General features: G+C 53.3%; 3 protein-coding genes across 5 annotated transcripts; 2 read left to right on the forward strand and 1 right to left on the reverse strand.

Annotated features, from left to right (window-relative positions):
* The first annotated feature begins 3,240 nt into the window (after positions 1–3,240).
* LOC120320279 (enkurin-like) lies at positions 3,241–12,999 on the forward strand. Its single transcript, XM_039369870.1, has 5 exons — positions 3,241–3,542; positions 5,033–5,181; positions 8,550–8,776; positions 9,916–10,062; positions 12,644–12,999. Exons 1-5 carry the CDS (start codon positions 3,445–3,447, stop codon positions 12,815–12,817), a joined length of 795 nt encoding a protein of 264 aa, XP_039225804.1. The 5' UTR covers positions 3,241–3,444; the 3' UTR covers positions 12,818–12,999.
* Positions 13,000–16,571: 3,572 nt separating this feature from the next.
* On the reverse strand, positions 16,572–18,980 carry LOC120320280 (succinate--CoA ligase [ADP-forming] subunit beta, mitochondrial-like). 3 transcript variants are annotated; one of them, XM_039369873.1, is made up of 2 exons: positions 18,168–18,980; positions 16,572–18,044 (listed from the first exon to the last, which is right to left on the reverse strand). In XM_039369873.1, exons 1-2 carry the CDS (start codon positions 18,417–18,419, stop codon positions 17,031–17,033), a joined length of 1,266 nt encoding a protein of 421 aa, XP_039225807.1. In that variant the 5' UTR covers positions 18,420–18,980; the 3' UTR covers positions 16,572–17,030. The 3 variants fall into 3 exon arrangements, with proteins under 3 accessions (XP_039225807.1, XP_039225806.1, XP_039225805.1); XM_039369872.1 differs by having other exon boundaries at positions 18,135–18,980; XM_039369871.1 differs by having other exon boundaries at positions 18,123–18,980.
* A 1,789-nt stretch (positions 18,981–20,769) lies between these two features.
* Positions 20,770–23,522, forward strand: LOC120320282 (succinate--CoA ligase [ADP-forming] subunit beta, mitochondrial-like). The gene has a single exon (XM_039369874.1). The coding sequence runs from the start codon at positions 21,452–21,454 to the stop codon at positions 22,787–22,789; it is 1,338 nt and encodes a 445-aa protein (XP_039225808.1). The 5' UTR covers positions 20,770–21,451; the 3' UTR covers positions 22,790–23,522.
* Positions 23,523–24,485: the final 963 nt, after the last annotated feature.

A 24,485-nucleotide genomic window follows, 5' to 3' on the forward strand; every position in this document is an offset into this window, starting at 1 on the left:
CTCTATAATTCTGTAAAGTTCTGCGGCCTGAGCAAGGGGCTGGACTGGATGACCTCGGAGGTCCCTTCCGGCTCTGTAATTCTGCAAGGGTCTCCTGCTTGAGCTGGGGGTTGGACTGGATGACCTCGGAAGTCCCTTGCAGCTCTGTAATTCTGCAAGGGTCTCCTGCTTGAGCTGGGGGTTGGACTGGATGACCTCAGGGTCCCTTCCAGCTCTGTAATTCTGCAAGGGTCTCCTGCTTGAGCTGGGGGTTGGACTGGATGACCTCGGGGGTCCCTTCCAGCTCTGTAATTCTGCAAGGGTCTCCTGCTTGAGCTGGGGGTTGGACTGGATGACCTCGGAGGTCCCTTCCGGCTCTGTAATTCTGCAAGGGTCTCCTGCTTGAGCTGGGGGTTGGACTGGATGACCTCGGAAGTCCCTTCCAGCTCTGTAATTCTGCAAGGGTCTCCTGCTTGAGCTGGGGGTTGGACTGGATGACCTCGGAGGTCCCTTCCAGCTCTGCAATTCTGTAAGGGTCTCCTGCTTGAGCTGGGGGTTGGACTGGATGACCTCAGGAGTCCCTTCCAGCTCTTGTCATTCTGATGGGGTCTTCTCCACCTGGAAGATTGAGTTGGAGCAAAAGGCTGGACTGGATGACCTCGGAGGTCCCTTCCAGCTCTGTAATTCTGCAAGGGTCTCCTGCTTGAGCTGGGGGTTGGACTGGATGACCTCGGAAGTCCCTTGCAGCTCTGTAATTCTGCAAGGGTCTCCTGCTTGAGCTGGGGGTTGGACTGGATGACCTCGGAGGTCCCTTCCAGCTCTGTAATTCTGCAAGGGTCTCCTGCTTGAGCTGGGGGTTGGACTGGATGACCTCGGGGGTCCCTTCCAGCTCTGTAATTCTGCAAGGGTCTCCTGCTTGAGCTGGGGGTTGGACTGGATGACCTCGGAGGTCCCTTCCGGCTCTGTAATTCTGCAAGGGTCTCCTGCTTGAGCTGGGGGTTGGACTGGATGACCTCGGAAGTCCCTTCCAGCTCTGTAATTCTGCAAGGGTCTCCTGCTTGAGCTGGGGGTTGGACTGGATGACCTCGGAGGTCCCTTCCAGCTCTGCAATTCTGTAAGGGTCTCCTGCTTGAGCTGGGGGTTGGACTGGATGACCTCAGGAGTCCCTTCCAGCTCTTGTCATTCTGATGGGGTCTTCTCCACCTGGAAGATTGAGTTGGAGTCAACCCCACTGACATGATTTTTGGGGGGGGGGGTAATTAAGACACGCCCGTTCCTTCGGTTTGGAAATTTGGGGAGGGGGGAGGCAGGAGGAGACCCCCGGTGACCCAAAGCCGGGGAAAGGACCCCAGCCCTGATCAAAAGCTTTCCACCCCAGCGGATCCCAATGAGTTAGAAGCAGAGCCACAGAAGGAAAGAATGGGAAGTGCTGGAAGGGACCTCGGAGGTCCTCTAGTCCAACCCCCTGCTGAAGTAGAACATTATTTCAGAATTACGGAAACACAGAGCCGGAAGGGACCTCGGAGGTCATCTAGTCCAACCCCCCTGCTCAAGTAGAACATTCTTTCCGAATTGCAGAATCACAGAGCCGGAAGGGACCTCGGAGATCATCTAGTCCAACCCCCCTGCTGAAGTAGAAATTTCTTTCAGAATTGCAGAATGACAGCACCGGAAGGGACCTCGGAGGTCATCTCGACCAACCCCCTGCTAAAGTGGAAGATTCTTTCAGCATTGCGGAATCACAGAGCCGGAAGGGACCTCGGAGGTCATCTAGTCCAACCCCCTCTGCTGAAGTGGAAGATTCTTTCAGAATTGCGGAATCACAGAGCCGGAAGGGACCTCGGAGGTCATCTAGTCCAACCCCCCTGCTGAAGTAGAATATTCTCTTAGAATTGCAGAATCATAGAGCCGGAAGGGACCTCGGAGGTCATCTAGTCCAACCCCCCTGCTGAAGTAGAAGATTCTTTTAGAATTGCAGGTTCACAGAGCCGGAAGGGACCTCGGAGGTCATCTAGTCCAACCCCCTGCTGAAGTGGAACTTTCTTTCAGAACTGCAGAATCACAGAGCCAGAAGGGACCTCGGAGGTCATCTAGTCCAACCCCCTGCTCAAGCCGGACTCCCTTACAGAATCTCATAGGAAAACAGAGTTGGAAGGGGCCTCAGAGGTAATAATAATAATATTAATAACAACAACAACAACAATAATAATAATGTTGGAAGGGACCTCGGAGGTCATCTAGTCCAACCCCCTGCTGAAGTACAGTAAAACATTCTTTCAGAATTACAGAATCACAGAGCTGGAAGGGACCTTGAAGGTCATCTAGTCCAACCCTCTGCTCAAGCAGGAGACCCTTACAGAATAATAGAGTTGGGAGGGACCTCGAAGGTCATCTAGTCCAACCCCCTGCTGAAGTAGAAGATTCTTTCAGAATTGCAGAATCACAGAGCCGGAAGGGACCTCGGAGGTCATCTAGTCCAACACCCTGCTCAAGCCGGAGTCCCTTACAGAATCTCATAGGAAAACAGAGTTGGAAGGGGCCTCAGAGGTAATAATAATAATAATAATAATAATAATAATAATAATAACAACAACAACAACAACAACAATAATAATAATAGAGTTGGGAGGGACCTTGGAGGTCATCTAGTCCAACCCCCTGCTGAAGGACGAGACCCTTACAGAATCATAGGATGACAGTTGGAAGGGGCCTCAGAGGTAATAATGATGATGATGATGATGATGGAAGGGACCTCAGAGGTCATCTACTCCAACCCCCTGCTCCGGCAGGAAACCCCTACAACCATTTCAGACAAATGGCCGTCCAGTCTCTTCTTAAAAATGTCCCGTGACTCGGAAGGGACCTCAGAGGTCTTCTAGTCCAACCCCCTGCTGAAGCAGGAGACCTTCAGAGAAATACAGAGCTGGCTAAGGTGGGACTAGAACTCGCCGTCTCCTGGCCATTGGCCCAAAGTCACCCAGCCGGCTTTCACTCCCTAAGGCGGGACTAGAACTCCCCGACTCCTGGCCATTGGCCCAAAGTCACCCAGCCGGCTTTGATTCCCTAAGGCGGGACTAGAACTCCCCGACTCCTGGCCATTGGCCCAGAGTCACCCAGCCGGCTTTCACTCCCTAAGGCGGGACTAGAGCCCTGTGGGCGGGGCCTCTGCAGGCTCCTCCTCCCCCCCTCGGAACCAACTGCCGCTGCCGGAGGGTTGCAGCCCCCGTCCCTTCCATCAATGGGCCGGTGGAGAGAGTAAACGCCCCCTCCCTGGCCGGGAAGCAGACCCCAACCCTAAGCTTCCGAGACCCCCACCCCGTGGGGCGATTGGGGTCCTCGCCCCCTTCTGCTCTTCCCCACGGAGGGGGGGGGTGCTAGACGGCTTCTCCTAAGCCCCTGACTCAGTTTCCTGCCCGAGGTCCCCCGTTTGGCCATTTCAGCCCGGCTCTCTGCGGGACCCCCAAAATGGCCGAGCTGTGCCCCCCGCCCCAAATGGAGCCGCAGGAGAGCATTTACCACTGGCTGCCCACCGGGGAGGAGGAGCCCCCCAAGCCCCCGCTCAGGTAGGGGAGGACGATGGGCCTGGTTCCACCATCTTGAGGGTCCCGGGTCCTCCTGGGCAGTCGGCGGGGGCGGGTTCGAGACCCGGGGAGGGGTCTTCTCCGACGGGGGGGGGACCCTCATGCCCACAGCCTCCCGAGTGTACGGATCCCAGCAATGTCCCGGGAGCAAGAAATCCAAGGCGCTAACAGGGGGGGTCCACAGACCCCCGGGCTGTAGCCTACTACCGGTCCTCAGGACTGTGGGCGGGCGCTGACGCGAGCGCGTTCCGTTGGCGCCAAGGGGGGGTCCCCGTGTCCACCACTCGGGCACTGGCCCACCGCTCCCGCGCAACCATCTTCCCTACGTTGGGGAAGGCTGCCCGCATGGAGGCGGGTAGTCCTCGACAGCTCCCATGCCTAAGGCGGAACTAGAACTCACCGTCGCCTGGCGATTGGCCCCAAGTCACCCAGCCGGCTTTCACGCCTAAGGCGGGACTCGAACTCACCATCTGCTGGGGATTGGCCCAAAGTCATCCAGCCGGCTTTCATGCCTAAGGCGGGACTAGAACTCACCATCTCCTGGGGATTGGGCCAAAGTCACCCAATTGTCTTTCATGCTTAAGGCGGGACTAGAACTCACCGTCTCCTGGTGATTGGCCCACCCAGCCGGCTTTCATGCCTAAGGCGGGACTAGAACTCACCATCTCCTGGGGATTGGGCCAAAGTCACCCAATTGTCTTTCATGCTTAAGGCGGGACTAGAACTCGCCGTCTGCTGGTGATTGGCCCACCCAGCCGGCTTTCATGCATAAAGCGGGACTAGAACTCACCGTCACCTGGTGATTGGCCCATAGTCACCCAATTGTCTTTCATGCTTAAGGCGGGACTAGAACTCACCATCTCCTGGTGATTGGCCCAAGGTCACCCAGCCAGCTTTCATGCCTAAGGCAGGACTAGAACTCCCTGTCGCCTGGGGATTGGCCCAAAGTCACCCAGAGGGCTTTCATTCATAACGTGGGACTAGAACTCACCATCGCCTGGTGATTGGCCCAAAGTCACCCAGCCGGCTTTCATGCCTAAGGCGGGACTAGAACTCACTGTCACCTGGTGATTGGCTCAAAACACCCAGGTGATTTCATGCTTAAGGCGGGACTAGAACTCACCATCGCCTGGTGATTGGCCCAAAGTCACCCAGCCAGCTTTGATGCCTAAGGCGGGACTAGAACTCCCTGTCGCCTGGTGATTGGCCCAAAGTCACCCAGCCGGCTTTCATGCTTAAGGCGGGACTAGAACTCACCGTCGCCCGGTTACTAGCCTGGTCTCTTAATCACCAGACCCGGCTGGCTCTCTAAATATCCAGGCTAAATGGAGCTGACTATTATGGGCTGCCCAAAGGCCAATTCTCCGGAAAAGGGCAACTATCTGATTCGGGTGGCTGAGGGGGACGCTTGTGTGAGTTGTGTAGATGTGGGTGCACCCCCCACTCCCCGTCTCCTCTCTTCTCCACCCAAGGTACGTCTCCTCCTTCCGACCGTCGCTCCAACGGGAAATGGAGGAGACGCGGAAGGCGCCTTGCCAGACCATGGGCATCCCGAAGCTCCAGGTGCCCACGCCCAAGGAGTACCTGCGGAAACACGCCAAGGAGCGGAAGTTACCCCAAGGTAGGTGGGCGCGCCCAGGTCTTCTCTCCTACTACGCCTCCCGCAAGGAGGAGGGGTGGGTGGGAAACAGGATGATAATAATAATAATAATAATAATAATAATAATAATAATAATGATGATGATGATGATGATGATGATGACATTGGAAGGGACCTTGGTGGTCATCTAGTCCAACCCGCTACTCAGGCAGGAAACCCTATACCATTTCAGACAAATGGGTGTCTAGTCTCCTCGTAATAATAATAATAATGATGATGATGATGATGATGATAATGATGATGATAATAATGATGATGATGATGACATTGGAAGGGACCTTGGTGGTCATCTAGTCCAACCCCCTGCTCAGGCAGGAAACCCTATACCATTTCAGACAAATGGGTGTCTAGTCTCCTCGTAATCATAATAATAATAATAATAATAATAATAATAATAATAATAATAATAATAATGGTGATAATAATAATGATGATGATGATGATGTTGGAAGGGACCTTGGTGGTCATCTAGTCCAACTCCCTGCTCAGGCAGGAAACCCCAGACCATTTTGGACAAAGGGCTGTCCAGTCTCTTCATCATCATCATCATCAAGTTGGAAGGGACCTTGGAGGTCATCTAGTCCAACCCCCTGCTCAGGCAGGACACCCTACACCATTCCGGACAAATGACTGTGCAGTCTCTTCTTCTTCTTCTTCTTCATCATCATCATCATCATCATCAAGTTGGAAGGGACCTTGGAGGTCATCTAGTCCAACCCCCTGCTCAGGCAGGACACCCTACACCATTCCGGACAAATGGCTGTCCAGTCTCTTCATCATCATCATCATCATTATCATCATCATTATTATCATCATCATCATCCTCATCATAAAGTTGGAAAGGACCTTGGAGGTCATCTAGTCCAACCCCCTGCTCAAGCAGGAAACCCTACCATTCTGGACAAATGGCTGTCCAATCTCTTCTTCATCATCATCATCATCATCATCATCAAGTTGGAAGGGACCTTGGAGGTCATCTAGTCCAACCCCCTGCTCAGGCAGGACACCCTACACCATTCCGGACAAATGGCTGTCCAGTCTCTTCATCATCATCATCATCATTATCATCATCATTATTATCATCATCATCATCCTCATCATAAAGTTGGAAAGGACCTTGGAGGTCATCTAGTCCAACCCCCTGCTCAGGCAGGACACCCCAGACCATTTCAGAGAAATGGCTGTCCGGTCTCTTCATCATCATCATCATCATCAAGATGTGTGGAATTCCAACTGACCTGGGTGGTTTCTTTGCAGACGTTTCATGACCCCCACTAAGGGGGGGAGGAGGAGGAGGAGGAGAAGAAAGGGCTGTGGGGTCCTTGGTGCGTTCTGAGCTGGGTGGTTTCCTTGCAGACGTTTCATGACCCAACTAGGGAACGTCATCAGTGCTGGAAGGAAGGAAGGGAGGGAGGGGAGGGAGGGAGGGAGGAGGGAGTGGGGTCCTTGTGCTCTCTGAGCTGGTGGTTTCCTGCAGACGTTTCATGACCCAACTAGAACGGCATCGTGCTGGAAGGAAAAGGGGAGGGAGGGGAGGGGAGGGAGGGGCGAGGGAGGGAGGTGGAAGTGGTTCCTGGGTGCCTCTTGCTGTGATTTCCTTGCAGACGTTTCATGACCCAACTAGGGAACGGCATCAGTGCTGGAAGGAAGGAAGGAAGGGAGGGAGGGAGGGAGGGAGGGAGGGAGGGAGGGAGGGAGGGAGGGAAGTGGGGTCCTTGGTGCTCTCTGAGCTGGGTGGTTTCCTTGCAGACGTTTCATGACCCAACTAGGGAACGGCATCAGTGCGAGAAGGGAGGAGGAGGAGGAAAACAAGTGGGGTCAACGAAACTGTGAGGAACCCCCAGGGTACCCCTAGGAGCCCAGGAACATCCAGGTTGGTTTGTATCCACCCTGTCAAGGTTGGAGGTGCCCTGAGCTGTTTCACCTTCTGTACTTCCCGTCAGAATAGCGTTGGAAGGGATCCCCGGAGGTCATCTAGTCCAGCCCCTTGCTCAAGTAGGAGACCCTCACAGAATCATAGAACCGCACAATTGGAAAGGACCCTGGAGGTCATCTAGCTCAGCCCCTTGCTCAAGTAGGAGACACTCAGAGAATCATAGAACCACAGCGTTGGAAGGGACCCCGGAGGTCATCTAGCCCAGCCCCTTGCTCAAGCAGGAGACCCTCACAGAATCATAGACCCACAGCGTTGGGAGGGACCCCGGAGGTCATCTAGCCCAGCCCCTTGCTCAAGTAGGAGACCCTCAGAGAATCATAGAACCACAGCATTGGAAGGGACCCTAGAGGTCATCTAGCCCAGCCCCTTGCTCAAGTAGGAGACCCTCAGAGAATCATAGAACCACAGAGTTGGAAGGGACCCCGGAGGTCATCTAGCCCAGCCCCTTGCTCAAGTAGGAGACCCTGACAGAATTACAGAATTGGAAGGGACCTCAGAGGTCATCTAGTCCAACCCCCCTGCCCAAGCAGGAGACCCTAATAGACCCTTCCAGACTTCGCTCCCACCTCTCAACGGGCATGTTGGGTGTCTCCCACCATCCCCCACCCGAGTTACAGGTAGCACCTCGACTCACGACCACAACCGAGGCTCAAATTTCCGTTACTAAGCACGACGGTTGTTAAGTGAGTTTTGCCCCAATTCAGAACATTTCTTGTCATCGTCGTTAAGCGGATCCCACTGGTTGTTAGGTTAATGGCACAGACTCTGCCTTCCTGGCTGACTTTGCTGGAGACAAGGTCACAAAAGGGGACGGTCACCTGAACCCAGAACACTGAAACCGTCATAAGTTTGAGTCAGTTGCTAAGCTTCTGAATTTTGATCCCAGGACCAGGGGTCAATAAGGGCGAAAAACGGTCCTTTTTCAGTGTCCTTGTAACTTCGAACGGTCACTAAACGAACAGTTGTAAGTCGAAAAATGGAGATACAAATCGCCCGCCCCCAAAACACAGCCAGTCCTCGCCTTGCGACCACAACTGAGCCCGGCCTTTTCTGTCGCTAAGTGAGGCTGTCGATTAGCGAGCGGCTTCGCCTCTGACGACCACCATTCTCACCACCATGGGTAAGTGAGTCACTGTCGTTAGTTGTGAGTCACCAGGCCGTTGAAGCGAATCCGGCTCCCCCATTGCTGGAGAGAAGGTCGCAAAAGGGGGACGGTCGCCTTTGGAAGCCGGGACGCCGCAAGTACGTCGTAAGTACGAGTCAGTGGCGGAGCTTCCGAAGGTTGATCCCGAGACTACGGGGGGGGGGGGGGAATGCCGCGACGGTCAATCAGTGCGAAAAGCAATGGTCCTGTGTAAGCTTGTAAGCTTTGCCTACCACCCCTCAACCATAGGCACGCACGAGCGCGTAAAGCGGCAGCCCATCAAAGCCCCGCTCCCCCTCCAGTCTGACCGGCCCCTGATGGGCGTCCAGAGCGAGAAGAACTTCGTGACGGCCAACGTGGCCGAAGCCATCATGGCCGTGGCCAAGAAGCCCCTGCACGCCTGCGTGGACCAGCGGAGAGGGGAGAAGTTCCTGCTGGACGACTCCGGGCTGGTCCAGAGGTACCTCAAGAAGAAGGTGGGTGCCCTTCCGTGCCCCGGGGCCGGTGGGCAGAGTGGCCGGGCGCAGGTGGGGGGGGGAAGGGGCTGTCTGAAATTGGGAGGGGGGAAGAGGGGGGGTTCTCTTCAGAAAAACTGCCCCCTCTGTTCCCACTACACTACACTCCCTCCCTCCCTCCCTCTCCCACCTGCTTGGCGTTCTCTCGGTTGAATGTTTTTAAGTCCGAGACCTTTTTTTCGATTGAATGAATGGGCTAATGTGTGTTTTCTACTGCATTCAATTGCTGTAAGCCACCTGACACAATGGGTGTAGAGATAGGTAGGTAGGTAGGTAGGTAGGTAGGTAGGTAGGTAGGTAGGTAGATAGATTGATAGATTGATAGATAGATAGATAGATATTGATAGATAGATGTAAGATAGACAGATAGATAAGACAGACACACTAGATAGATAGATAGATAGATAGATAGATAGATAGATAGATAGATAGATAGACAGACAGACAGACAGACACAGATAGATAGATACTGATAGATGATAGGTAGATAGATAGATAGATAGATAGATAGATAGATAGATAGATAGATAGATAGATAGATACTGATAGATATAGATGTAAGACAGACAAATAAGACAGACAGACAGACGCTAGATGGATGGATAGATAGATAGATAGATAGATAGATAGATAGATAGATAGATAGATAGATAGATGTCGGTCGATAGGTCGGTAGGTAGGTAGATAAATAGACAGACAGACACAGACAGACAGATAGATAGATAGATACTGATAGATGGTAGGTAGGTAGGTAGGTAGGTAGGTAGATAGATAGATAGATAGATAGATAGATAGATAGATAGATAGATAGATAGGAGAGAGAGAGACAAACAGACAAAGGTGATAGGTTAGAGAGAAAGAAAGAGACAGACAGACAGACAATGGTGATAGATTAGAGGGAGATGATAGATAGATAGATGATACAGATTAGAGAGAGAGAAAGAGGGGGAGAGAGAGAGGTGATAGATTAAAGAGAGAGAGAGAGAGACGGAGGGAGGGAGAGAGAGGGGAGGACAGACAGACAAAGATAGGTGATAGTCTCCCGCTGCCCCTCTGCAACCCTCCCAGGAATTGTGAGCGCCCCACTTCTTCCTCCGCAGGACTTCGGGGTGACCCCCAAATACATCCAACGGCGTAAGAAAGAAGCCGTGGACGTGCACAAAGAGCGAGCAGCCGCTCGGCGGGAATGTCTGCAGAAGAGGCGGCTCACCCGCCTCTCCTCCCGTGAACGGGAGAGCATCCTGGAAGTAAGCAGACCCTCCCCCAAATTGGCATGCCTTGGTAGAATGTATTTTGCATTGTAACAACGCAAAACGGAATTAATCGGCAAGGAGATGATGGGGTTTAGTTAGCCTCTGTAGTTATAAATCTATGGTTCCCTTATGTTCTGAAGGAGTTTCCTGTTTGCGGTTACAGTCAGTCGGTTAAGCAGTAAAGCACATGGTGACGGTACCCTTTGTTTGATCTGAGTAAAGCAGTAAAGCACATGGTGACAGTACCCTTTGATCTGAGTAAAGCAGTAAAGCACTTGGTGACGGTACCCTTTGTTTGATCTGAGTAAAGCAGTAAAGCACATGGTGACAGTACCCTTTGATCTGAGTAAAGCAGTAAAGCACATGGTGACAGTACCCTTTGTTTGATCTGAGTAAAGCAGTAAAGCACATGGTGACGGTACCCTTTGATCTGAGTAAAGCAGTAAAGCACATGTGACGGTACCTTTTGTTTGATCTGAGTAAAGCATTAAAGCACATGGTGACGGTACCCTTTGATCTGAGTAAAGCAGTAAAGCACATGGTGACGGTACCCTTTGTTTGATCTGAGTAAAGCAGTAAAGCACATGGTGACGGTACCCTTTGATCTGAGTAAAGCAGTAAAGCACATGGTGACGGTACCCTTTGATCTGAGTAAAGCAGTAAAGCACATGGTGACGGTACCCTTTGTTTGATCTGAGTAAAGCAGTAAAGCACATGGTGATGGTACCCTTTGATCTGAGTAAAGCAGTAAAGCACATGGTGACAGTACCCTTTGTTTGATCTGAGTACAGTAAAGCACATGGTGACAGTACTCTTCGATCTGAGTAAAGCAGTAAAGCACATGGTGACTGTGTCGGTGTCCTTACCAACCCCTGGTTCCCACAGAAGGCAAGTGGTCGACATCAAGGTGGCTGGAAATATGGTCTGACCAGCGTTTAAGCATAGCAAAATAAAGCGCCGGGAGGGGGAGGGGGAGAAGGGGGAGAGGGAGAAGGGGGAAGGAGGAGGAAGAAGATGAGGAGGGGGACTGTGGGATCCTCGGTGGTCTCAAAGCTTGGTTGTTTCCTGGCAGATGTTTCATGAGCAAACTAGGCAACACCCTCATTTTTCTAGTGTACATGGCTACACGGGGGGGGATTAAATGTTTTTAAGGAACGAACCTGTCTCTCCCCCCCTCCCTCCCTCTCTCCCTCCCCTCCCTCCCTTTCTTTCTTGCTCTCTCTCCACTCTTTCCATCTCTCCCCCTTCCTCCCTCCCTCCCCTCCCTCCCTTTTTTGCTCTCTCTCCTCTCTCTCACTCACTTTTCCTCCCTCTCCCCCTTCCTCCCTCCCTTTCTGTCTTGCTCTCTCTCCTCTCTCTCACTATCTCCCCTCCCTCCCTCCCCTCCCTCCCCTTCTTGCTCTCTCCTCTCTCTCACTGACTTTCCCTCCCTCTCTCCCTCTCTCTCACTGACTTTCCCTCCCTCTCTCCCCCTTTCTCCCTCTTTCTCTCCCTCCCTCCCCCTCTCCCCCCTCCTCCCTCCCCCCTCTCTCTCCCCCTCCCCCTCTACCCCTCTCTTCCTCTTTCCCTCCCCTCTCTCCCTTTATCTCTTGCTCTTCTCTCTCTCACTCCCTCTCCCTCTCTCCTCTTCCTCCCTCCCTCCCCCTCTCTCTCCTTCCTCTCTACCTCTCTTTCTCTCTTGCTCTCTCCTCTCTCCCTCCCTCCCCCTCCCTCTCACCCCATTCCTCCCTCCTTTCTCTCTTGCTCCGCTACTCTCTCCCTCATCATCCCCCTTCCCCTCCCTCGCCTCCCCCCTCCCTCCTCTTTTCTTTTATGCTCTCAATCGTCCTCTCTCCTCACCTCACTTTCCCGTCCCTCTCGTACCCCTTCCTCCCCTCCCTTCTCTCACCTCGCCGTCCCCCCTCCCCCTTCCCTCCCTCCCCCTCTCTCCCCTCCCTTCCTCTTTCCCCCTACCCCTCCTTCCCTTTCTCCTCTCTTGCTCTCTATCTCGCTCTCTCTCACTGGTCCCTCTCACCTCTCTCTCCCCGCTTCCTCCCTCCATCTCCCCCTTCCTACCCTCCCTGGACGAACCCTTTCTTCTCTCTTGCTCTCTCCTCTCTCCCTCCCTCCCCCTCCCTCTCACCCCCTTCCTTCCTCCCTTTCTCTCTTGCTCTCTCTCCTCTCTCCCTCTCTCCCCCTTCCTCCCTCCCTCCCTTTCTTGCTCTCTCTCCTCTCTCTCACTCACTTTCACTCCCTCTCTCCCCCTCCCTCCCTCCCCCTCTCCCCTCCCTTCCTCTTTTCCTCCCCTCCTTCCCTTTCTCTCTTGCTCTCTCTCCTCTCTCTCACTCCCTCTCCCTCTCTCCCTCTTCCTCCCTCCATCTCCCCCTTCCTCCCTCCCTCCCTTTCTCTCTTGCTCTCTCCTCTCTCCCTCCCTCCCCCTCCCTCTCACCCTCTTCCTCCCTCCCTTTGTCTCTTGCTCTCTCCTCTCTCCCTGCCTCCTTCTCTCTCCCCCTTCCTCCCTCCCTCCCTTTCTCTCTTGCTCTCTCTCCTCTCTCCCTGCCTCCCCCCTCTCTCCCTCTCTCTCTCCTCCCCGCAGGGTCTCAAGAACAACTGGGAGGAGATCAACAAGGACTTCCAGAGCCTGTCCGTGGAGATCACCACCATCCCGCAGCGGCTGCGCAAAGAGAAGCTGGAGACGGAGATGAAACAGCTGGAACACGACATTGCGGCTCTGGAGAAGCACAAGTTTATCTACATCGCAGGAGAATAGGACCGGGAATGGGGCGGGATCTGGGCCGATGGGAGAGGAAGGGGGGGTTACCTCGGGATCCCCTCCCACGGCTGCTTCTTTCCCCAAATTGACACAGGCTCAGCTCAGGCGAACAGGACCCATTAGTGGCTCCATCGCTTCCCCTGACAGGTTTCCGGTTGCTGTAGTTGTGCGTTGGGCAGCTGCCCTCCCCCCCCCCGCAGGACTCCAATTCCCCCCCCTTCCCAGTCAGCCACAATCCTGGGGTGTGAGACCCTTCTCCCACCCCTCACCCCCCCAACCAGTTGGTCTACAGGCAACAAGAGTTAGTTTGTCCGAAGTTGCTGGCAGTTTTTAAGATGCGTTTGCCAAAAATGATCTAAGTGTTCTCCGTTCATTTTACGATTTGCCAAAAGTGGAATAACGGTTCTCGGTGCATTTTGCAATTTGCCCAAAGTTGTCTAACGGTTCTCGGTGCATTTTGCAATTTGCCCAAAGTTGTCTAACGGTTCTCGGTGCATTTTGCAATTTGACAAAAGTTGTGTAACAGTTCTCAGTGCATGTCACAATTTGACAAAAGTTGTGTAACAGTTCTCCCAGCATTTCGCAATTTGACAAAAGTTGTGTAACGGTTCTCCCAACATTTCCCAATTTGACAAAAGTTGTATAACGGTTCTCCCAGCATTTTGCAATTTGCCAAAAGTTATGTAACAGTTCTCAGTGCATGTCACAATTTGACAAAAGTTGTGTAACGGTTCTCCCAGCATTTCCCAATTTCACAAAAGTTGTATAACGGTTCTCCCAGCATTTTGCAATTTGCCAAAAGTTGTGTAACAGTTCTCAGTGCATGTCACAATTTGACAAAAGTTGTAGAACGGTTCTCCAAGCATTTTGCAATTTGACAAAAGTTGTAGAACGGTTCTCTGAGCATTTTGCAATTTGACAAAAGTTGTGTAATGGTTCTCCAAGCATTTTGCAATTTGACAAAAGTTGTATAACGGTTCTCCCAGCATTTTGCAATTTGCCAAAAGTTGTGTAACGGTTCTCCCAGCATTTCGCAATTTGACAAAAGTTGTCGAACGGTTCTCTGAGCATTTTGCAATTTGCCAAAAGTTGTAGAACAGTTCTCGGTGCATTTTGCAATTTGACAAAAATTGTATAATGCTCCTCCGAGCATTTCGCAATTTGCCAAAAGTTGTATAATGGTTCTCGGTGCATTTTGCAATTTGACAAAAGTTGTCTAACGGTTCTTCTTCCAGTTTGAAATAAAGCACCTTATTGATCCGCTGTTTTTTCTGTGTGCGTGCATGTGTGCATAAATGGCTGCGTTTGTGTCTGTGCCTGTGTGTGTGTGTGTGTGTGTGTAGATACAAAGCCCTTGAAATGGAGCAGCCGTAACAACTCATTGTCATGATTTGTTATAGCAGCCTATGGGATGGAGGCTAAAACATTCAAAGGACGGTGGCTTTGGGCAGTCTAGAGCAGTGGTTCTCAACCTTTTTAATGCCGCGACCCCAACCGGTCGTAAGCCGAGGACTACCCAACTGGTCGTAAGTCGAGGACTACTCCACTGGTGCAGCACCGTTTGCAGAATGGGACTTTTGGCGGGCTCAGCAGGGCAGAGACAGCCTGAACAATTCCTATTGGCTTTGGAAAGCCAATAGAATGAGACTCTATTCAAGAGAGTCTATTTGATTGGCTTTCAAAAGCCAATAGAATAAAAGGGAGTAGCCCAGCTAAGGAAAAGGGGGGAAAAAATGGCGGACTGCGTTGTTTGGCGACCCCCGTGAAATGGTCGTTCGACCCCAAATGGGGTCCCGGCCCACGGGTTGAGAGCCACTGGTCTAGAGCAAAGAAGAAATGGGGTGGGGGGAGGGACACAATACCCATGTTCCACGGAGAGAAGCAACCTCGAATTAAGGAGAAAGTCTCTAACAGGGAAGAAAATTAGCCAGTGGAACAGCTGGCCACCAGAGGTTGTGGGTGCTCCGTCACTGGAGATTATCAGGAAGAGACTGAACAGCCATTTGACCAGGATGTTATAGGACAGTGATGGCGGACCTTTTAGAGACCGAGTGCCCAAACTGCAACCCAAAACCCACTTATGTATCGCAAAGTGCCAGGGCTTGCATTAGCGTTGTGGTGCCCTCAGGGTGTGGGGGGGGATGTGGCCCACTGCGTGGGCATGGCTGCAGTGGTCACAGCAGACTGGGTGAGCGTGGCATCTGGGGGGGGGCAACGCCGCTTGCTCGCTCACTTCCTGCCCTGTCACTTCCAAACGCCACGTACTCGCTACTCTGGTGAACTCTGCCGGGGCGAAAGCGCGCGTGCCCACAGAGAGCGCTCTGAGTGCCGCCTCTGGCACGCGTGCTATAGGTTCGCCATCACTGTTATAGGATCCCAGGGGGTTGGACTAGAAGAGAGCGAGAGAGATGGGGAGAGAGAGATACAGAGAGAGGAAGAGAGATGCAGAGAGAGAGAGAGATGGAGAGAGAAAAATGCAGAGAGAGAGAGATACAGAGAGAGATGAAAAATGCAGAGAGAGAGAAAATGATAGAGAGATGCAGAGAGGGAGAGAGAGATGGAGAGAGAGATGCAGAGAGAGAGAGAAAGATGGAGAGAGGGATGGAGAGATGGAGAGAGATGGAGAGAACAATGCAGAGAGAGATGCAGAGAGAAATGGAGAGATAGATGGAAAGATGAGAGGAGAAAGACATGCAGAGAGAGATGGAGAGAAAACGCAGAGAGAGAGAGGAGAAAGAGAGATGCAGAGAGAGAAAGATGGAGAGAGAGAGAGGGAGAGATGCAGAGAGAGATGGAGAAAAATGCAGAGAGAGAGATGCAGAGAGAAATGGAGAGATAGATGGAAAGATGAGAGGAGAAAGACATGCAGAGAGAGATGGAGAGAAAACGCAGAGAGAGAGAGAGAGAGAAGGAGAAAGAGAGATGCAGAGAGAGAGAAAGATGGAGAGAGAGAGAGGGAGAGATGCAGAGAGAGATGGAGAGAAAAATGCAGAGAGAGCGATGCAGAGAGAAATGGAGAGATGGAAAGAGGAGAGGAGAAAGACATGCAGAGAGAGATGGAGAGAGAAAAACGCAGAGAGAGAGAGAAGGAGAAAGAGAGATGCAGAGAGAGAGAAATGGAGAGAGAGAAATGAGAGAGATGCAGAGAGAGATGGAGAGAAAAATGCAGAGAGAGAGAGGTGCAGAGAGAAATGGAGAGATAGATGGAAAGATGAGAGGAGAAAGAGATGCAGAGAGAGATGGAGACAGAAAAACGCAGAGAGAGAGAGAGAGAGAGAGAAGAAGAGAGATGCAGAGAGAGAGAAAGATGGAGAGAGATGGAGAGATGCAGAAAGAGATGGAGAGAAAAATGCAGAGAAAGAGATGCAGAGAGAAATGGAGAGATAGATGGAAAGAGGAGAAAGATGCAGAGAGAGATGGAGAGAGAAAAACGCAGAGAGAGAGAGAGAGAGGAGAAAGAGAGATGCAGAGAGAAAGATGGAGAGAGAGAGATGGAGAGATGGAGAGAGATGCAGAGAGAGATGGAGAAAAATGCAGAGAGAGAGAGATGCAGAAAGAAATGGAGAGATAGATGGAAAGATGAGAGGAGAAAGATGCAGAGAGAGAGATGGAGAGAGAAAAACGCAGAGAGAGAGAGAGGAGAAAGAGATGCAGAGAGAGAAAGATGGAGAAAGATGCAGAGAGATGGAGAGAAGGAGAAAGATGCAGAGAGAGAGATGGAGAGAAAGAAAGAAAGAAAGAAAGAAAGAAAGAAAGAAAGAAAGAAAGAAAGAAAGAAAGAAACTGACCCCAAAGCCATCAGGAATGACTCCTGCAAGAAAACGCCCTTCCCAGGTGTGCAGTCCAGGATCTCCAGCACAGTCCCTCCCCCACTTGTCCCTCAGCAGAGCCTCCAACCCCAACAGACCCGGCCTTATTTCCCTCCCCCCAACAGTCAGAGAAACAAACTTCCTTTAAAGTCAGATTTTATTAGCAGGAAAAGTATTTTCACATCCCAGGTTTTTCCCCGGCAAGAATTCACGAGACCACAGGGGTCCACAAGGGCAGTAATCGTGGGAATGTTTGCGCAGCGGAGCCCCGTTGAAACGGAGCCGTACGGTCGACGCAGTCAAAACTCTCCCACACACTAAACAGGAGGGAGGAAGGACCAGAGATGTGCACTCAGGGAGGGAGGGAGGGAGTTCCGGAACGGCGCTGTGGCAAAGCCAAATCAGGGGGGCAAGTGAAACTTCACGTCGAGGTCCACCTCTCTGGCCAACGTCATGATCTCGGAGAGCTTGACAGCCATCTTGGCTGCCCGGTCCAGATCGTCGCAGGGCAGGATCTTCAAGCCGCTCTCAGCGATCAGGACTTTGGCGTCGGCCACCCGGGTGCCTTGCAGGCGCACCACGATGGGGATTTTGAGCTCCAGGTCCTCGACGGACATGATGATCCCGTGCGCAATGACGTCGCACCGCATGAGGCCTCCGAAGATGTTGACCAGGATGGCCTGGACCTTCTCGTTGGAGGTGATCAGCTTGAAGGCCTCGGTGACTTGCTCCACCGTGGCCCCGCCACCCACACTGAGGTAGTTGGCTGGGGCGCCTCCGTGGAGCTTGATGATATCCATGGTGGCCATGGCCAAGCCCGCCCCGTTGACCAGACAACCGATGTTGCCGTCCAAAGCGATGTAGTTGAGCTCCGCGTTGGCCGCTTCCCGCTCCTTCTCGTCCATCTGGGTCCAGTCCTGAAGCTCGAAGACCTTCTGCTGGCGGAAGGCCGAGTTGCTGTCGAAGATGACCTTGGCATCCATGCACATCACCCTCCCCGTGGAGTCCTCCACCAGCGGGTTGATCTCCACCATGACGGCGTCGTAATCAATGAAGAAGTTGTAGAGCTTGATCATGTTGTCTGCCGCCTCTTCCACCAGCTCCGAAGGGAAGCCCATTTTCTTGGCCAACGGGACGGCTTGGCTGCGTCGCAGGCCCGCCACGATATCCACCGGCTCCTTCAGGATGGACTCCGGCTTGTCGGCCGCCACGTCTTCGATCCGGAGGCCGCCCTGAGAACTGGCGACGATCACCGGCCCCTGGAAGTCCCGCTCCATGCTGATGGCGAAGTAGTACTCCTTCCGCAGGTAGCGGCGCTCGCAGACCAGAACCTGGTTGCAGATCCGCCCTTTTTCGCCCGTCTGCTTGGTGACGAGTTTCTTGCCAATCATCTGGGCCGCCACCTCCTTGGCTTCCTGCGGAGAACATACAATCTGCACACCGCCCTTCAGCCCGCCTTCGAAGACCCCCTTTTCCCGCCCCCCCGCCACCACCTGGGCCTTCACCACCAGGTCGTTGGTGCCGATCTTCCGGGCCACCTTGTACGCTTCCTCGGGGCTCCTGGCCACCAAGCCGTACGGGACGCAGACGCCAGCCTCCTTCAGCAGCTTCATGCTCAGGTATTCATGGATGGAGAGGTGGCGGAGACGCTGACGCTGCAGCTGCCGGACGGGAGACGTCGTGGAAAACCGCCGGCTGGCGCCGCACGACGGAGCTCCGGCACCCCGGCCCGTCCAGAAGACCTTGGTCCATATGGTTGGGGCTCCTCTGACCGCCCGTGGCCAGAACATGAAGATGGCTAGATGCCTTCAGCCGGGTTGAGACTTCTGAATCAAAATCTTCCAACCGGCTGTTGATGGTTTGAAAAGAAAATGCCAGCCCACTGCTTCCTGCTGGCTTCCCATTGGCTAAAGCCAGAGGTTCTGTGACCTCACCCACCTCGGCCCCGCCTCCTTGGAGCCCCCAGGAAACACCTCCCCTCCCCAAGGATGGAGGTCCTGCTTCACAGGAGCTTTGCATTTTCTGAACCTGTGAAAGTTTCCCGAGAAACAGACGCCGATTTCCGTCGGAAAAGCAGTCTCTATATTGCTGTATTTATTGCGGGAAAGTTAGCCGGAAGTCCTCGACTTAATACGATTCGTTTAGTGACCGTTTGAACTTAGGACGGCACTGGAGAATGGGAGTTATGAGCGTGGTTTCACACTTACGACCGTTACGACCATCCCCGTGTTCACGTGATCAGAATTCAGAGGCTCGGCAACCGACTCGTATTTATGAACGTTGCAGAGTCCCCGGAACGTGTGATTCGCCTTTGGTGACCTTTGGACAAGCCAGATCCATTTAACCGACGGTGTGACTGACTTAACAACGGCACGGGTTCCCTTAGTGACTGCGGCAAGGAAAGGTCGTAAAATGGGAGGAAAAGTTACTTAAGAAATGTCTAACTTCACAATGGGGATTTGGGAGTTGTGACGTAAGTCGTGGACTTCCTGTCCTGGCCCCCGGGGAATAAATGTACGGACACTCATTTTGACGTTGGGATAGTCTTCCTCACATCAGGCCATCTCAGCTGATCGGGGGGGGCATGTTGTGGATCCCATGAGTGCAGACATTTTATCTGAAATAGTCTAGGAGAGTCTCCTGCTTGAGCAGGGGGTTGGACTAGATGACCTCCGAGGTCCCTTCCAGCTCTGTCATTCTGTAAGGGTCTCCTGCTTGAGCAGGGGGCTGGACTAGATGACCTCCAAAGTCCCTTCTATTATTCTGTAATTCTGTAAGGGTCTCCTGCTTGAGCAGGGGGTTGGACTAGATGACCTCCGAGGTCCCTTCCAGCTCTGTCATTCTATAAGGATCTCCTGCTTGAGTAGGGGGTTTGACTAGATGACCTCCAAAGTCCCTTCTATTATTCTGTAATTCTATAAAGTCTCTTGCTTGAGCAAGGGGCTGGACTAAATGACCTCCAAAGTCCGTTCTATTATTCTGTAATTCTGTAAAGTCGCTTGCTTGAGCAGGGGGTTGGACTAGATGACCTCCAAAGTCCCCTCTATTATTCTGTAATTCTGTAAACTCTCTTGCTTGAGCAGGGGGCTGGACTAGATGACCTCCGAGGTCCCTTCTATTATTCTGTAATTCTGTAAAGTCTCTTGCTTGAGCAGGGGGTTGGACTAGATGACCGCTGAGGTTCCTTCTGTTATTCTGTAATTCTGTAAAGTCTCCTGCTTGAGCAGGGGGTTGGACCAGATGACCTCCAAAGTCCCTTCTATTGTTCTGTCCTTCTGTAAGGGTCTCCTGCTTGAGCAGGGGGCTGGACTAGATGACCTCCAAAGTCCCCTCTATTATTCTGTAATTCTGTAAAGTCTCCTGCTTGAGCAGCGGGTTGGACTAGATGACCTCCAAAGTCCCCTCTATTATTCTGTGATTCTGTAAAGTCTGTTGCTTGAGCAGGGGGCTGGACTAGATGACCTCCAAAGTCCCCTCTATTATTCTGTAATTCTGTAAAGTCTCCTGCTTAAGCAGGGGGTTGGACTAGATGACCTCCGAGGTCCCTTCTATTATTCTGTAATTCTATAGTCTCTTGCTTGAGCATGGGGTTGGACTAGATGACCTCCGAGGTCCCTTCTATTATTCTGTAATTCTGTAAAGTCTCCTGCTTGAGCAGGGGGCTGGACTAGATGACCTCCAAGATCCCTTCCAACTCTGTCATGATGTAATTTTGTAACGTTCTCCTGGTTGAGCAGGGGGTTGGACAAGATGACCTCCAAAGTCCCCATTATTCTGTGATTCTGTAAAGTGTCTTGCGTGAGCAGGGGGTTGGACTAGATGACCTCCGAGGTCCCTTCCAACTCTATGATTCTGTAATTCTATAAAGGTCTCCTGCTTGAGCAGGGGGTTGGACTAGATGACCTCCGAGGTCCCTTCCAATTGTGATTCTGTAAGGGTCTCCTATTTGAGCACGGGGTTGGACTAGATGTCCACCCAAGTCCCTTCTCTTATTCTGTGATTCTGTATGGGTCTCCTGCTTGAGCAGGGGGCTAGACTAGATGACCTCCAAGGTCCCTTCTATAACTCTGTCATTCTATGTTTCTCTAAGGGTGTCCTGCTTGAGCAGGGGTCGGACTAGACAACCTCACAATTCTATTATTTTTTTTTTTCTGTAAGGTCTCTTGTTCGAACAGGGGCCTCCACCAGACGACCTTTGCCGAGTGTCCGAATTGGGATCCCGTGCCCAGGGGGGATGCGTCGTTAAGTGAGACATCTCTTACATGAGTCAAAGGCCCCCTTTGACACACCTCCCTCGCCATGTCCTTAAGTGAATCCCTGCCTTGGTTCAGTCCGTCCCACAGGTTGTTAAGTGACTCTCGGTTCCCCCCCGTAGCTGGTCGCCAAATGGGATAATGTCACCCCGGGATGCTGCAACGGTCGTAAATATGAGTCCACATTGATCGCCTGACCCGCAGAGACGCCTCAACCGTCGTAAGCCTGACCAACGGCCCTCTGTCGCTTTCTTCAGGGCCGTGGAGACTCTGAACGGTCATTAAACGGACATGTTGTAACGTGAGGACCGGCCGCTGGTACAGAAAGAACCAAACAGCTGAAATGGGACCGTCGGGATGGCCTTTGGGGGTCCCGATGGGCGTGAAGAGGCTGACTTGGAAACCCTTGGTTACCTGGCCAGGCTGAGCGCCCGGAACCCTGGATCTGACCAATCGCAGGCCGCCCGGGGGACAGTTGGAGAAGAGAATTCTGGGAGGTCCGTCTCTGCCTCGACTCAGAAGAGCAGTTGAGGACTTCCGGAGACGACCGAAGTGTCCGTGGCGCCTCCATGTTTGGTCACTGGGTAGCCAGAGTTGTCCGACCGGTGGGCAAAAGACACGGACTCGGTGCCGTCGGTCACCCGGAACTCTGGGCGCCGCGGCCGAGGCGCCTGTCCCTCCACGAATACCTGAGCATGCAGCTGCTGAAGGAGGCCGGCGTCTCCGTGCCGAAGGCCCTGGTGGCGGCCAACCCCGAGGAGGCCTTCCGAGCCGCCGAGAAGATCGGGACCGAGGACCTGGTGGTCAAGGCCCAGGTTTTGGCCGGGGGGCGGGGCAAAGGGACCTTCGAAGGCGGGCTGAAGGGGGGCGTGCAGATGGTGGGCTCCCCGGAGGAGGCCAAAGCGGTGGCCGCCCAAATGATCGGCAAGAAGCTCTTCACCAAGCAGACGGGCGAAAAGGGTCAGATCTGCCACCGGGTGCTCGTTTGCGAGCGCCGATACCTGCGGAAGGAGTACTACTTCGCCATCACCATGGAGATGGCCTTCCAGGGGCCGGTGCTCATCGGCAGCTCCCAAGGAGGGGTCAACATCGAAGAGGTGGCCGCCATGGAGCCGGAGGCCATCTTGAAGGAGCCCGTGAACATCGCGGAGGGTATCCGGGAAGAGCAGGCCCTTCGGTTGGCACGGAAGATGGGTTTTCCCGCCCAGGCGGCCTGCGCCGCCGCCGAGAACATGGTCAAGCTGTACCACCTCTTCATCAAGTACGACGCGCTGCTGGTGGAGATCAACCCGCTGGTGGAGGACTCTACGGGCACGGTGATGTGCATGGACGCCAAGATCAACTTCGACGACAACTCGGCTTTCCGTCAGAAGGCGGTCTTCGCGCTGCAGGACTGGACCCAGATGGACGAAAAAGAGCAAGAAGCGGCCAACGCCGAGCTCAACTACATCGCTTTGGACGGCAACATCGGCTGTCTGGTCAACGGGGCGGGCTTGGCCATGGCCACCATGGACATCATCAAGCTCCACGGCGGAGCCCCGGCCAACTTCCTGGACGTCGGCGGAGGCGCTACGGCAGAGCAGGTGAAAGAGGCCTTCAAGCTGATCACATCCGACAAGAAGGTCCAGGCGATCCTGGTCAACATCTTCGGGGGCATCATGCACTGCGACACCATTGCCCGAGGGATCGTCCTGGCGGCCACCGAGCTGGAGCTGAAGGTCCCGGTGGTGGTCCGGTTGCAGGGCACCCAAGTGGAGCAGGCCAAGGTGTTGATCGCCGAGAGCAAGCTGGAGATCTTGGCCTGCGACGACCTGGACCAGGCAGCCAAAGTAGCTGTGGGCCTCTCCAGAATCGTGACCTTGGCTAGGGAAGCCCAGCTGGAGGTGACCTTCCAGTGGAGGACCTGAGGAAACATCTCGGATTTCTGAAGAACCTCAAGCCCTCCTCGCCGTTTTTCTTTCCGGAACTTCTCCGCACCGGACGAGGAAAGCTTGAGTCCCGTCGTCACCACGGATGATGACCGGGAGGCCTCTTGCAGCTCCCGTTCTTCTGTCCTCCTGGTTGTAAGTGCCCAAGGAGGGCATCTGGAGACACGTGGGATGGGACGGGCTGGCACGGCACGGCGTCTTCCCAATAAAAGCCCGGCGTGGAACCGAAAGTGGTCTCGTGGTTGATGCCCATCCTGACGTCGTGTGTTGGCATGTTCGTGAGGGCCACGTCACCAGTTGTCTGTCTGCCTGTTTGTTGGTGCCACCTCTAGGGGTTTTCCAGAGCTATCCAGAGGGGTGTCGAAGCCCCTCCTAAAGGACCAGCCTTCTTTGTCCACCATTAAACCACCATCCAAGGAAGACCAGGCCGAATGTCAGTTAAGCTCTCGGCTTTCAAGGGGTTGAGCTTGAGACCCCCGCGGTGACGGGACGTCAGCCGAGACGCTTGCTGCCAGTCCCCGCCTGACAACCAGGATGGAGGCTGCCCGTCGCAGCTGGAAGCCGTGGCTGGCGTAAAGCGGGAGCGCCGTGCGCCTGATGACCTTTTTTTGTGGCGATTGTTAAGCGAATGTTGATTGTTAAGCAGATGGTTATCTTTCTCCGTCTCCTTCTGCTTTTCTTCTTTCTTCCTCTTCTCCTCCTTCTCGTTCTCGTCCTCGTCTTCCTCCCTCTCCTCTCTCCCAATCTCCTCCTCCTCGTTCTTCCTGTTCTCCTCTTCCTCCTCCTCCTCTCGCCCTTCCCATCTCCTCTCCTCCTTTTCCTCTTCCTCACCCTAGCCCTTCCCATCTCCTCTCCATCGCTTCTTCCTCTCCGTCTCCTTCTCCTTTTCCTCCTCACTCTCCTTCTCCTCCTTCTTCTTCCTCTCCTCTTCTTCCCCTCATCTTTCCCGTTCCTTTTTTCCTGCCTTTCTTCTTTCGCCTCCTCCTCTCCTTTTTTCCTGCTTTTCCTCCTCCTTCTCCTTCCCCGTCCTCCCCCTCCACAACTCCTCCTCCTCCTCCTCCTCCTCCTCTTCGTCTCGGTCCTTCTTTTCCTGTTTTTTCTCTTCCTCCTCCCCATCTCCTCCTCCTCTCCTCCTCTTCTTCTTTTCCTCCCCTTCTCCCCCCTTCCCTTCTCCTCTCCTCCTCCTGTTTTTCTCCACCTTCTCCCCTCCTTCTTTTCCTCCTCCACTTCCTCCTCCTCTTCTCACCCTTTCCATCCCCCTCCCCTTCTCCTCTCCTCCTTTTGTCTTCTCCTCTTCCTCTTACTCTTCCCATCTCCTCCCCTCCCCATCTCTTCCTCCTTCTCCTCCTCCTCGGTCTCCTTGCTCTCCTTCTCCCTCTTCCTTCTTCTTCCTCTTCTCCTCCTTCCCCTCCTTCTTGTCCTTCCTATTCCTTTTTTCCTGCCTTTCTTCTTCTGCTTCCTCTCTCTCTCTCTCATTCTTCCATCCCTCTCCCTTTCTTTCTCTCTTCCTCCTAACATCTCTCTCTCCCTCTCCCTCTTTCTCTTCCTCCCTCTCTCCCTTTCTTTCTCTCTCTTCCTCCATCCATCTCTTTCTCTTCCTCCCTCCCTCTCCCTTTCTTTCTCTCTTCCTCCTTCCATCTCTCCTTCTCCTTTCCTTCCTGCTTCTCCTCTCCTC

This window comes from Crotalus tigris, unplaced genomic scaffold (assembly GCF_016545835.1).
Source record: "Crotalus tigris isolate CLP2741 ecotype Arizona unplaced genomic scaffold, ASM1654583v1 scf7180000021287.315228, whole genome shotgun sequence".
In the NCBI taxonomy this organism is placed as follows: Eukaryota; Metazoa; Chordata; class Lepidosauria; order Squamata; family Viperidae; genus Crotalus; species Crotalus tigris.

Excerpts from the sequence above, each read along its gene's own strand:
- LOC120320279 (XM_039369870.1), top strand. The coding sequence starts at position 3,445 with ATGGCCGAGCTGTGCCCCCCGCCCCAAATGGAGCCGCAGGAGAGCATT. Across the intron at positions 5,182-8,549 it reads GGAGCGGAAGTTACCCCAAG|GCACGCACGAGCGCGTAAAG; the intron begins GTAGGTGGGCGC and ends CCTCAACCATAG. Across the intron at positions 8,777-9,915 it reads AGAGGTACCTCAAGAAGAAG|GACTTCGGGGTGACCCCCAA; the intron begins GTGGGTGCCCTT and ends CTTCCTCCGCAG.
- LOC120320280 (XM_039369871.1), bottom strand. The coding sequence starts at position 18,419 with ATGTTCTGGCCACGGGCGGTCAGAGGAGCCCCAACCATATGGACCAAG. Across the intron at positions 18,045-18,122 it reads ACCTGGTGGTGAAGGCCCAG|GAAGCCAAGGAGGTGGCGGC; the intron begins GTGGTGGCGGGG and ends TGTTCTCCGCAG.
- LOC120320282 (XM_039369874.1), top strand. The coding sequence starts at position 21,452 with ATGTTTGGTCACTGGGTAGCCAGAGTTGTCCGACCGGTGGGCAAAAGA.